General features: G+C 39.3%; 1 protein-coding gene across 1 annotated transcript; it reads right to left on the bottom strand.

Moving 5' to 3' along the window:
- Nucleotides 1–9,863: 9,863 nt before the first annotated feature.
- On the bottom strand, nt 9,864–10,343 carry LOC125197819 (ferruginol synthase-like). The gene has a single exon (XM_048096339.1). The coding sequence runs from the start codon at nt 10,341–10,343 to the stop codon at nt 9,864–9,866; it is 480 nt and encodes a 159-aa protein (XP_047952296.1).
- Nucleotides 10,344–13,734: the final 3,391 nt, after the last annotated feature.

Raw genomic sequence — 13,734 nt, forward strand, 5'->3', positions numbered from 1 at the left:
GCAAATATTTCATTAAAAAAAACATACATTATTCGGAAAAAAAAAAATTACATAGTCAATAAAAAAAAAGCAACCACATCAACGTCTACCCCTACGCGTCCAAACCTCTTCGATGATATCCTCCTGAAGTCGAATATGGGCATCTCTTTGCCGCATGTCGGCAAATGCGCGCAACCGCTCAACCTCTCCATGGGTACCCCCATGTTCACATTCGCGCTGGCCACGTCGTGGCTTGGACCGGCACCCGTATCATCTTCGTTGGTCCACTGAGTCAGTTCGTCACCTTCACTTTCGACAATCATGTTGTGCAAAATGATACATGCGTACATGATGTCGCTGATGTTGGGAATATACCACATCCGTGAAGGACCCTTCACCATCGGCCATCGACTCTGGAGCACACCAAATGCCCGCTCAACATCCTTGCGTGCTGTCTCTTGACGGCTCGCAAAGTAGGACTTCTTTGGTCCGATCGCATGATTGATCGTCTTCACAAAGACTGGGCAGTTTGGATATATCCCATCCGCCAAATAGTGTCTCATATTGTGCTGGTTGCCGTTGGCGGCAAAATTGATGGCGGGACCAACGCCATTGCACTGATCGTTGAACAGGGGCGACGACTGGAGGACGTTGAGGTCGTTGTTCGACCCGGCGGCTCCAAAATAAGCATGTCATATCCACAGCCGGTAGTCAGCTACAGCTTCAAGGATCAACGTCGGATGCTTGGCTTTGAAGCCGGAAGTGTGGATCCCTTTCCAGGAGGCGTGGCAGTTCTTCCACTCCCAATGCATACAATCTATGCAGCCCAACATCCCAGGGAACCCGTGCACCGACCCGTGCATATTTATCAGCAGCTGGCAGTCTGCGGGGCTCGGACTCCGAAGATGGCGATCCCTAAATATCGCTCTAACGCCCGCGCAAAAATTCTGCAGACACTCGGACGGCTGACGACTCGCCAATGTGGAGGTACTCGTCGAACATGTCGGTCGGGCCTCCGTACGCCAATTGCTGATTGCGGCAGTGCACTTCTGTAAGGGCGTGTGTCCGGGTTTGCCAGCCGCATCCTCCCTGATCCTGAAATACTCATATCTTCTCTCTAAAGCACTCACGATATGCATAAACAGCGGACGATGCATCCTAAAACGCCGCCGAAATAAGGCATCCCCAAAACGCGGTTGCGGAGCGAAGTAGTCCTGATACAACCGAAGATGTGCAACAATGTGGTCCCGGGATACATGACGTCGGCGATGGATCGGCCGAGATACCGCCGCCTGCCGTCGCTGCTGCCTCTGCCGTAGCAATCGATCAATCGGCCCTTCCACAGCGAGATCCAATTCATTATCACTATCACTATCACTAGCGTCACTAGCGCCCCCGCCATTACCACTCGCACGACTACTAGTCATTCTAGATATACTTGAAAATAGAGTTTAGAGAGAGAAACTTGTCAACACAAGTGGTGTGAATGAAATGAAGTTCAACAAGGCGTATTTATAAAGTTTTAAAAAAAAAATCAAATTTAATCGGACGTCCGACCCACGCCACAGTGGCGGATGTCCGAGCCCATCCGACGGGCAAATGGGACGGGCGTGTCCTACCATTTCGTTCACAGCGGCGGACGTCCGGTCGGACTTCCGCGATGTCCGCCGTTGGAGATGCTCTAACAGTTAATACAATTAGTTTCTAAAAAACTAAATTTATCTTTTTATACCAACAGTTAATATGCCTAATTCTTACTATGTTATCAATTAATCAAGGAGGACCAAATCAATTCATCACGGAGAGGAATTGTGCCTATTGGATATTTTGGTAGTTCATTTTAAAACTATTTAATTGTCTCTTTCAAAATTTACTTTATTAGATAATAGAATTAGATTTGAAGAAACTGTTCTTATACCTTTGAACCAATTGTTAATATGACCAACTCTGGACATTAATATGCAACAATACTTTGGAGGCAGATATCTATCAATACCAATTTTTATTAAAGCAAAATTGCATCTTCAGTTTTTCTTCTCTCTCTGATCTTTAATACTAATATAATTTCAATCTTTTTGCAGAAATTTCAATCTATATCGTTGAATTGACTTCAAGTGATGCAACAATAGCTTACAAAGGATGGAAATATAATGAAGTAGAAGAAAAGAACTTAAAAAAAGTAAATACATAAAAAGTCTCCATAGTTTAATTTTTCTAAATCATTCTACAATAAGAATTTAATCTAAACAAAATTCGAGATTTAGATCTACAACTACTTTGGTTAGCATAAAAGCCTTTTGTTTTCGAAAAATACAATAGTAATATATTCATGAGTTTTAATCAATAAATCATATTGTAGATTCAAAACCGAAAACTAAAATCCATGCTGAATATAAAAAAAGTGAAAAATGTAAAAATAAATGAAAACGTAATTTCGGATATAGATCAACAATTATTGTGTAGATTTAAACTCAAATGGGTGGAAAAGAAGTTCAGACGCATGAGCAATTTTAGAGATTTGAGTTTTTCCATTTTTGCATTAATATTAGAGGATTTTGTATCATTCATCATACCATTACGTATCTAGTTTCTACAACCCACTCCCATAAAAATGCTCATGGATCATTAACCGGACCAAGCTATCTCGTTAATTCGCTTCGGGACTTCGAAACCTCTGCACTCTCTAGATTATTCCCGTTACACCTCAACCCTTATGACGTATGCACTTACTATAAATAAATTCAAAATTTAAAATAAATAATCCACACGCCGAGTAAATGAAACGCATTTTATTATTTCAAAACCAACATTTATCAGTCCATTCCAAAACATTCTAAACCATAGTGGGACCCTCTCACCACTCTATATACTACACATTTATCTACATGCAAAAATGATGAGGAAGAAAAGTTGCCAAAATGCGCGCCCACGACCTCGATAACATGTGGAGTTCCTACGACCCATGTCAACGAATAATTTCACTGATATCTTATTCCTAAAATTATAATGGTTTATATGAGCCACAACTCAAAGGTGGTATATAAACTTTACCTTTAATTTCACATACAAATATCAAACACACCATTCACCAACATATCACCGAAAGTAATAAATATCATAAACAATTTAATATCCATACGCATACGCTCCGTGCTTTTTTTATTATCTCCGTGACACATCAAGCCTGGTATCCGCCTCGGATTTCCATTGTATACGACCCGTGTGTTCCTTTTTAATTATTCGACTTTCCACGAAGGCCCTCTTTGCATATTTTCTTGACCCGTAAGTCTCATTATCATTGTATACGAGCCGTAGGTCTTTGCCATTGTATATCGTATCCAGATAAAGATAAATAAGACATCCTCTTAATCTCAGGCGACCAATAATTCCAATACCATACATCAAACATATCCGCTGCACCAATTACATATCCATATAATCCATCAATAACTATAATACTATAGATAAACATATTCATTGCAAAAATCACATATCCATCATTCACAACATCAATATCAAATACTCCACACATAACCATTTTGTGCTCACATCATATAATTCAAATATTTACTCCAATTTAACACATAGCAATCAATCACATAATATATGTAAAATTAAAAGTATGATTTATACGTACCTTAAGATAAGTAATTTAACTAAAATCCTAATTATGCTTTGTGAGCTACGACTCTTATTTCTCTTCTAATTTTTGCTCCCGTCTCCAACTACTATTCTATTTTTTCTTTCTTATTTCATTTTTCCTTTTCTCCTTTCTTTTCTTATTCCAAACTCACTATCTCTCAAGTATATATAAACATGCAAAGACGGTTATTAAAAATTTACTTAAAACAACCGATATCAATTATACATATTACAATATAAAGATGCATACTATAGTCCATTCTTCACATTTGTCCAAAATAAGATTAGTGACACTATTAACTAGTGACCACGTACATACTAAAGACATTTATATTTCAAGATACCTAGTACTATTATTTATATTATATTAGTTTTGATCACTATCATTATCTATTTAATTAATATCTATATATATATATATGTACGTACATAAATACTAGTACAGTAGTACTACATGGTACACATGCACAAACATTTACATAACTAATATATATATATACTAATTTATATAATAAAATAATATATACACATCCATTTTAACAATTCTTATAAATCAAAACTATCTATATATTCCCGATTATATTGAGTCACATAACAATAAATATATTTTCTATGATACACTTACTATCTTTGGAGTTAAAATGACAATTTAATATGCAATGACAATATAATATGATAATATGCAAAATAGTGCATGTTTTCTGGTTGTGGATGTCACAATCGTCTCCACAAAGATTTACGATAATACGAAAAAATTACTTTCTACCCATACTATTTACATATGAGAAGTCCACCTATAAATAACTCACTATTTCTGTAGATTATCGGCCCCCTACGCACGGGTGGAGATTCTAAAGTGTTTTAAGTTGTGGACTTAGTGCAAACTTAGTTCGTAATTTTCGCTAGATATTGGGTTATGGTTTTTAATTAATTATCCTTAGCCTTAGTGCGCATTTAAAGGCTTAACTAAATTCTCGTTGCATTTAATTGACTAGATAATTAAATCTTTTATAATCTTTTAATCATCTTATTAAAGCTGATAATACATTAATTACTAAAGTTTAATCCATATTCATGTCTTCTCTATCGCATTTATCTAAAATAATTAATTATTTATATCTTGACTCCACATGAAATCCTACATATCTATCCTTATTAGGATTCTAGATACATAATATAATTAGGAAACCATTAAATTATTCTTTCGTCCATATCATCTAGGAATAAAATAAATATATTTATATCCATATAGTCAATAATCTAAATATTTCTAAAATCTTGGGAAATCTTCCTAAAATATTTTATTTCCATTAAATAATAATATATTAATGATATCTTTTAATTTATGAATCAAATAATCATTAAAATAATATTTCATCGTTTATCTCGTGATCGAGATTCGCACGATCAATGACGACGTAAAAGATCCGCCGGGCGATATTCCCGCCGGAACGACGATCCCGCCGTCCAGCCACCACCGGCGCGCGGCTCGCGCGACCGTCTCTTTCTCCCTCTACCCATCGCGGGAAGCGACGAGTTCCTCCTCCGTCGACGTCGTCCAGCCACGCCGAGAAGTCACCGCCGCGCAGCCCGGCGCCTCCCTCCGCCTGTGGTGACGACCTCGCGCAGACCAGGCAGCAGTCGCGAACGGCGGCCGCTAGGGCTGGGTTCGACTAGGGTTATGGATTAGGTTGTGGTTAGGTTAGGGTTCGCCATGATGAACCGCCGCTGCTCTCGGACGGCGATCAGCCGATCGCTCCGGCCACTACGACATCGTCGCACGCCGAGCGGGGGCCAGGGTGAAGACTCCGCGATGCGGTCTCGTCGGCGGCGTGGACGAGCCCGCCGTATTCACGCTCGTCAACCGACGCTTCGTTGCTCCCACTGTTCGGCCGTCTTTCGGGGGTTCGGGCTGAGCCTCCTGTCGGTGCACGAGTCCACCTCGCGCTCATACGCTGGCCGATCACCTCCTCGCCTCACTCGCTGACAACCCTACATCGATCGCATGTAGCGTGATTCGCCCGGCGTTAGTGCCGACGAATCGCACATCTCGTGCGTTCTCCGAAATATTTGAGTTCTTTTGTTTCGATTGTTCTTGAGTCCGTCATATGAAAAAAAATAACAACTAAAAACAAGAACATGCTTCGAAAACAAAAACGCATGCATACATATGAATTTTGCGAAATTTAAATCCAAATAATCAGAGCCAAAGACCGGTTCATACCAATTGAAGGAACTTGCAGCTAAGCGCTCACATAAATCGATTACATAATAATCCCGATCTATTTAGCAAACATTATTTAGACAAATTCTATTCGCGTAATTATTACATGCTGTATCATGCTCATAACTCAAATAAATCATGCTTTAAATTAATTAAAACCTAAAATATGTTTAAATTAAATTAATCGAAGATAGCTAGCGCCTTCTCCACGTGAAGATCTTTAGTACAAAACCACGGATCTTCGTCTGTTCTCGGGATCAGAATCCATATCGGGTGGGCCGATCTCACCAAAAGATACTAGGACTTAAATAAAGAAGACGGAAATCCTTTCGCACGAAGGAGAAAAATCGTCCTCTTCTATGTGATGCACTTTTTATTAGCACTAAATAAACCTGCAAGTATAGCTGCAGTAGATCTAGTATAGCTAAAGGCCGCACTCTGACATCGAACACGGGAAATATAATTGCAACTCAAGGCTATGTACTAAGAGTCAAATACTATCTAGAGAAACAACAAGAGAAGTTTTGGGTTTTTGATAAAACAATTAAAAGCAATCAAACAACTAAATGCAATTAAATCACAAAGATAAAATATGAGAGATAAGAGAATTCCATAGACGTGCGTTCACAATTAAAGGTTATACAAATTTCAAACTACAATACCCTAGCACAGTTATTACTTAGAACGAGTCACCTAGCTTATGCTTATGATGCAAACATTGATTACAAGATTAGGTTGTCAAACCTAACACGTAACTCCAAAAAGCTCCTAAGACCCCTGAAAAGTCATCACTCTCAATTGGTCAAAGGTCGTTTTAAGGGAAGCTAATCCGTAGCGCCTACTAAGTGGATCTAACTCGCTAGAACTCACAATTATGAAGCAAGTTATATTAAATCATACACGATTGTGTCACTCAATCATGAAGTATCAAGATTAACTTAGGGAAGAAACAAAGTAAAACAAACGGATATTAAATAGAAAAACGGAACTTGTATAAACCAATAAAGTTACTAACACATCCAAAGAATCCTATGAATTTAGTTAGACATAATTGAATAAGCTAAAAACATAGATTGGAGTGAAACAATTGGAACATAAAACTAAAGCAAATAAAACCCGTAGGTTGAATCCTTGTCGCTCTTGGATGTTGTTGCTTCTTTCTCCAACCCCTTGCACAATGAAGAACTCTCAAATTTATGCTATGGAAGTAATTGGCAAAAAGAAGATGAAAGATTAGGTTGGAGGAGAGCTTATGAGCTACCCTTTGGGGGGCTAAGGAAGGTTGGAATTCTATCAATGAGGTTATGGGGGTGTATATAGGCTTTAGAAGGATTTAAATTTGGTAATAAGTGTCCTCCAAGCATTAGAAAATATGTAATTTTCGTTCCCCATTGGTAGAAGGAAAAGATTTGGTTTCACAAGGTAATATCTTCTTTCCTTCTTCAAATTCCCGCATAGACTGCAGCTGACAGCTTTGGCGCACTTTGTAGAACGGCCATAACTCTCCTCCACAGAATTCTGATTGAGATAATTCTTGAACCATCTGGAAGCTCTTTTCAAGACGAAGAGAATGGTGTATAGAACGCTCCGATCGGACTTCAGTATAGCCGGAATAATGAGTTTGAAGACAACTGTCGTGCGGCCGCGTTTCGTGGCGGCCGCACCTTTGCCGGCGGTCGCCGCAGTCCAGTAGCTTCTGACTACTTGTGGCGGTCGCCACGCACTCTCGGCGGTCGTCAAGGCGTGTCTTTGTCTCCGCTGGAGTGCTGGCGGTCGTCGGAGAAGCTCCGTATTCCCTACTTCGCTTAACTCCCTTTTTCGGCTCAAATATGCACATTTTTCTACAAACATGTCAAAATACCAAAATAGACGAAATATGCAAATAAATTGAGCCGTATCGTAACTTGACCTAAAACTTGCCAAATAACGTGCCTTAAACCGTGCAAAACTGAGCGTATCACTATGTGGAGCAGGGGACGAATATTTTGAATAAAAACAAGTGTGTTTTCTTTCTCTGTCTCCTTTATTCTCCTATTTATATTAAGCAAGACATATCAGCTCCGCATTGTGGATCTATGGAAGGTTTTTGGATATGGGCTCCTCCAATTAGCTTTTACTAATTAAATTAAACCCAATTTAATATGCTCATAATCTAATATTACTTGCCCACTACGTAAGAATAGCACCCCCATCCAAATCCAAACAGGTACTTCGGGTTTCCATTGCTTGATATTTATTTCCGCGCTTAAAATGTAAACATCCATTAATTCAATTATTGTCTCGCTATGGACTTAATTAATTATCATCTTATTTATTCCAAGAGTGGACTCACCAAGAAATTCTTATTTATTATTCTTAGAAAGTAATCAAACTCCAACTAGTTAGGTTCCGAATAATAAAACCTTATTTCAAGCTCTTCTGAGGATGTTATCAAACGAGACTCACCTCAAGCACACCCATTCAACATAATAGCAATCCTAGCACCGCTAGATATTAATCACCACTACCCAATATACTGCCTTATCGAAGTCATTAAAAACTCGCACCATTTGGTAAGTCAGTAGTGCATAATCAATACCGTATGCTCATTGCTAACGTACATTGATTAAGAAACAATAATTTACAAGACCTCGCCTTTCAATAGATAGCATAAAGACTCGTTCCGTCGTTAGATCCATTCAAGGTTATACCACACCAACGTCATCTTATTTCAAGTAGTGCTTTGAAATAATTGAATGGACATTGCAACCTTTCACGATAGGTAGTCTAAGCCTATCTAGGTTGTGAAATTCTTCTTTTCTTTGTTCGTAACCGATCGTGTGCCATCTTAAAGTGAGCGACGCCCACAACTGGTCTAATAAAAACAAAGACTTAGACTGTGTTGTCATTTATACATTTAAACATGTAATAAACATCCATTAAATGTAAAACATAACATTATGACAAAAAAAATTGTTTTTTCCCTTTTGGGAAAATAGAATAAGATTTTTAAAGGGATTCAATCACTAAAAAAGGGTGTTTTCTAGATAAAAACTCAAATTAGAAAGGGTCTTTTTGATAGCCCAAGTAGGGAGTGTTGATATGTGTGATTCTAAACTTGTTTTTCTTTCAATCCCCTTTTTAGCTCATTTTTTGCATCATTCATCTTATCCAAATTAGCTAGCGGTTATCATTGCCCCTTCCATTGTGTTTGATGGGGTTCATCCTCCCCAAAAAAGTCCATATAAATTGTGCACCTTGTAAGTTTTTTTGAATATCCTCCCTCCGTCCCCCACAAGTGATCAATTTTCTATTTTGGATTGTCCCACCGTAAGTGATCAATTTCAATTTTTAACAAAAAAAAAAATTTTTAACTCTTTTTTACTCTATTCTCTCCTTTACTTTATTCTTCTTAACTTTCTTATTTTTTCATCTCTCATACTTTATTCTCTCCACTTTAACTTAATATATACTCCATTCGTCCACCATTAGGAGTCTCATTCCTTGAGCGGGGTTTTAAAAAATGTTAAGAAAGTGGGGGGAAAAAGGTTAGTGGAATAGGGGTCCACTTGTATATATTAGTTTTAAATAAAATGTGAGTGGAATGAGTTAGGTGAAAGTGGGACCCTATTCTCCCTCGTCCGCGAATAGGAGTCTCATTTCTTTCTGACACGAGTTTTAAAAAATGTTAAGAAAAGTGGGCGAAAGAAAGTTAGTAGAATATAAGGTCCACTTGTATATATTAGTTTTAAATGATATGTGAGAGGACCAACAAATCATTCTTCCTTTCAATTCCATAGATCTTGATTCAAACCTCTCATCAATTATCCCTTACAACACACCAAGCAATCTCCCCAAGTAAAACTCTGACCTCTTCTTGATCCTCTGCGGATCCAACCACTTGAGAAACGGGAAAAAGTCGGCCACATTAGGAGTCCCCAAAGTCATCATCACGCCCTCAACCGTCTCCTTCAGCTGCTGCGTCGTGCCGGAATCAAACTCAATCAAATCCACCGAGAAAAACGTCGCGCTGAGAAGATTAAACGTCGTCACAAACGCCGCCTGCCCCAAGTCCATGGCCCGCCCGCTCGCGCTGCACTCCCGCGCCGCCGTTGAGGCGCCGCGCCGAGAACATCCGCTCTTTGCACAACTTCCTTAGTTTTCTCCACCTCTCACCCACCGGTATGAGCCCGATTGAAATCTTGTCGAAGCCGTGGGCTTCGGCCGCGGCGGGGATGGTGCGGCTGGAGAAGGCTTGGTCGTGCTCTTGCAGCACCAGTCTGGCGGAATCCGGGGATGATACGACGACGGTGTTGATGCTACCGAGCTTGAGAGACATCAGGGGGCTGTAGGTTTTGGAGAGGTCGGCGAGGGACTTGTGGGGGTTCCACCCTAGCTGGAGGATGTTTCCGATGATAGGAAACGGGTATGGCCCCGGGGGAAGGTTCTGGCGGCGGCTGCGGAAATGGGACCATGCCAAAATCGATACGATTATTGCGATCAAGAGTGAGAGAGCCATTCAGTTAATTCTGTGATAGGAGAAAAAGGATGTGTTACTTAAATAATCAAGTCCTTATTCACAACAGTAACTACACTATTCAAGGTCATTAAAAATCTTTTCTACTACCTCGTCTACCAAAATTTGTCTCTTTTTCTATTTCCATCCGTCCCCCAAAATTTGTCTAATTTCACTTTTTTCATTTTTGGTAGTGGACTGATAAGGCTCGTTTCATGCATTGGTTTTAGGTGAAAATTCTGTGCATTTGAGGCGCTAATCTATATTTCTGAGTTCAGGTGCGTAATAAATCTGCCGGACCAAGGAGTTGTTGTTACCTGACCTGGCAGATGCAAAAGAGATGAAATTGAAGTGAAATTCAGATGTCGTCGTTCAGACCTGGAGGATCAGAAGTTGGCGACAGGAGCAGAAAAGAGCAAAGAGCAGATATTTAGAGCATCTTATTCAAGGGCACAAGCGTCAAATCACCAAAAGGATGCCCTAGGGATAAGAGCCTCACCTATATAAAGAGCTCAACCTTAAGGAAGAAATCATCACTTCTACACACACTCTCTTAGCTCACTTTTGGAGGCTCCTTGTTCCATTCCTGTTTTTCACACTTCAAATACTCGTTTCACTTGCTGCGCACTTGGAGATGGGGTGAATTCTGGCTGCCATCGTGGTTCTCATCATTTTGTTGTCGTGTAACACCGCCTTGTGAAGGCGAAGAAACAATATTTACCTTGCTTTGTTTAGTTTGCTTTTTGTTTCAAGTACTTGTTGGTTTTTAGTTTCGTAACTTTAGTTTCTGACTTTGATCTACTGGATTCGAACCTATTTCACGTTATTATGGAAGTTTATGTTGGTTTTGTTGGATCTCGCTGAGTTGATGTTTATTTCTTACTTTTTGCTTTCGTTATTGTTGATTGTTGGATGTTTAGAGCTAAGATCTATTGGTTTGTTGTTGGAGGCTGTGGATTTACATATGGAGATGTTTGGATCTGTTGAATTGTGGTGGATTTGAGTTGGAGTTTTGTAGATCTGGTGTGTGTTGTTTAAATTCTGCATGATTATGGCTATTTACGTTCTGTTTCTGCATTCTCTAGGTCCAGTAGCGTAGATCTATTAGTTTCGGCTTTAATTTCTCGTTTTAAGCTTAGATATGAAGTTTGCTATGTTTTTATGGTGTTAAATGCTCTGTTTTATCTGCTATTCTCGTTTGTTTTCCGAAGAAGATGAAGTTTGTTGGTAGTTAGAATTAAATCTGCTTTTGTCAGTACTTTCTGCATGTCTTATTGCTTTTCTGCAGTTTTTCCAGACCCTGGTCATTTAAGGAAATTGGTCCCCACTGTTTGCTTTACTTTTGTTTGTCTAAATTAGGAAAGTACGTCTAGTCCGTTAACTCCGGTTTTAAAACTTTCAAATATTTCGTTTCTCAAAGTCATGCATGTTCCGTACGTTCTCATTTCCTAGACCCAGTAGGTAGAGTAAAGTAATTTTTAAATCTCTCAACCCAGTAGAGTTTTAAGTTCTCAACCCCAAAAATTGCGTGGCAGCAGCCAACCCCCTTTTCCAAAACATCCCAAATGCAGTTTCATAACACGTCCGTCCTCGTGGGATCGATCCTTTACTTCCCTGTGCTAGTTGTAGTATAGTTGGTTGAGGTTTTTTGAAGAAATAGAGTGCATCCAATGACCTCTATCTAATAGTTTCATGATCGTCTAGCCTCTGAGATCTAGTCGAATCCTCTGGACCTGTTAGATTGAGAGATATCACACACTGCACTGCACGTTTCTAGACTCTTCATGGACCCCATATTCCACCAACTCATTCCTACTCACATTTTTATAAAACTAATCTATAAAAGTAGGACCCACAATCCACTAATTTTTTCAACTCACTTTTCATTGCATTTCTTAAAACCCATGCCGGGTCAAAGTGGGACAAATTTTGGTGGACGGAGGTAGTAATACTTATAACATTTGTAATTATTCATCTCTTAACTATCTCTTCTTTTACCTTTTTATGTATTCCACTAATCCATTTCAATAATTTCAAAATACAATTAATTAAAAAATATTCATTAAAAAAATAAAAAAGTTACATTATAGATTTCTAAAAAATAAAAAATTCATTATTTAAATCCAAAAAATTAACCAGTGTCTTTTGTTAGTAGATCATCCTAACTGATCTCATAATGACGGTTTCATTCGCTACTTTTTGAGTCGCCTTTCTCTACTCCTGTTGATGCTAGAGAATCTTTGGATATCCGCGCTCACTTGGTTGAAATGACTCTGAAGCATCTTTCACATGCGGGGGAGTTCTTGCTGGCAGCACGTTGTTGTAGGTTTCAGTCATCCTCACCCAAAAAATTCCAGTTTTGTTAGTTCCCACGATCGGATTCTCCGTAGTGGCAACCCATATTACAAACAATTTCTTCATCTTGCCGGCAGTGTAAGGATGACGGACACCAACCTCGGATTGGCCGCCAGCTTCCAAATTTTCTTCCGGATTTTGGCCGTTATCTTCCTGAATTTTGGACAACGATTGCGACGACCCGTAGGGCATCGCCCTGCACTTCATGTGGGGCATGAGACATGTAAGGTCGGTATAAGTCCTTAGTTGGAGTTTGTGACCTCTGGCAATTGGGCATCGCCCCGTACTTCATGTGGGGCATGTGCGACATGTAAGGTTGGTAAAAGTCCTTAGTTGGTGTCTGTAGCCTCTGGTGGGTGTCGCCGAGTCTGGGGTACTCAAACTCGGATAATCCAGTGACAAAACCTTATTGTTGTTGGAGATTGAGGCTCACAAATTCAATCCGAGTTGACCGACCATATTTGCACAATTTAAAATGATAATTTGGACAGAAATATGAGTGAGAAATGAAGATAGAGTGTTTATAGTGTGAAAAATGTGATAAATGAGTTATTTATAGATGATTTTATGATAAGATGGAAGTTAAAAAAATTAAAAAAATTAAAAAAATTGGATAAAAAACATTGATATTTGGGGAAGTGGAAAATTTTCTTTAAATGCTAATTTTATTTGATTTTAAAAAAATTAATATTGCAAGTGGGCGTCACTGCTCAAAGAAATCGCGCCATGTGGGAAGGGGGTGGCACACTTTCTCGATTAATGCACCTCCCCTCGCGAGACACTTGCAATGGTGTCTCGCCGGCATCTCGTTTCGGCCGGCGAGACGAGACCGAGACACCTGTGGGCACCGTTACGGATGCTCTTAATTGAATGTGAGACCTACCATTATAGTAAAGGTGAATTGAGACTCTTATTGGCAAATAAGCTAAAACGAGACTTCTAATCGTGGACGGAGAGATTACATCATTTCTTTTTGGATGAGGAAGATGCATCATCCAACCGCCTTAAATGTAACAAACTAAATTGGATGTTCATCGAA

Source organism: Salvia hispanica, unplaced genomic scaffold (assembly GCF_023119035.1).
Source record: "Salvia hispanica cultivar TCC Black 2014 unplaced genomic scaffold, UniMelb_Shisp_WGS_1.0 HiC_scaffold_1010, whole genome shotgun sequence".
Taxonomy (NCBI): domain Eukaryota; kingdom Viridiplantae; phylum Streptophyta; class Magnoliopsida; order Lamiales; family Lamiaceae; genus Salvia; species Salvia hispanica.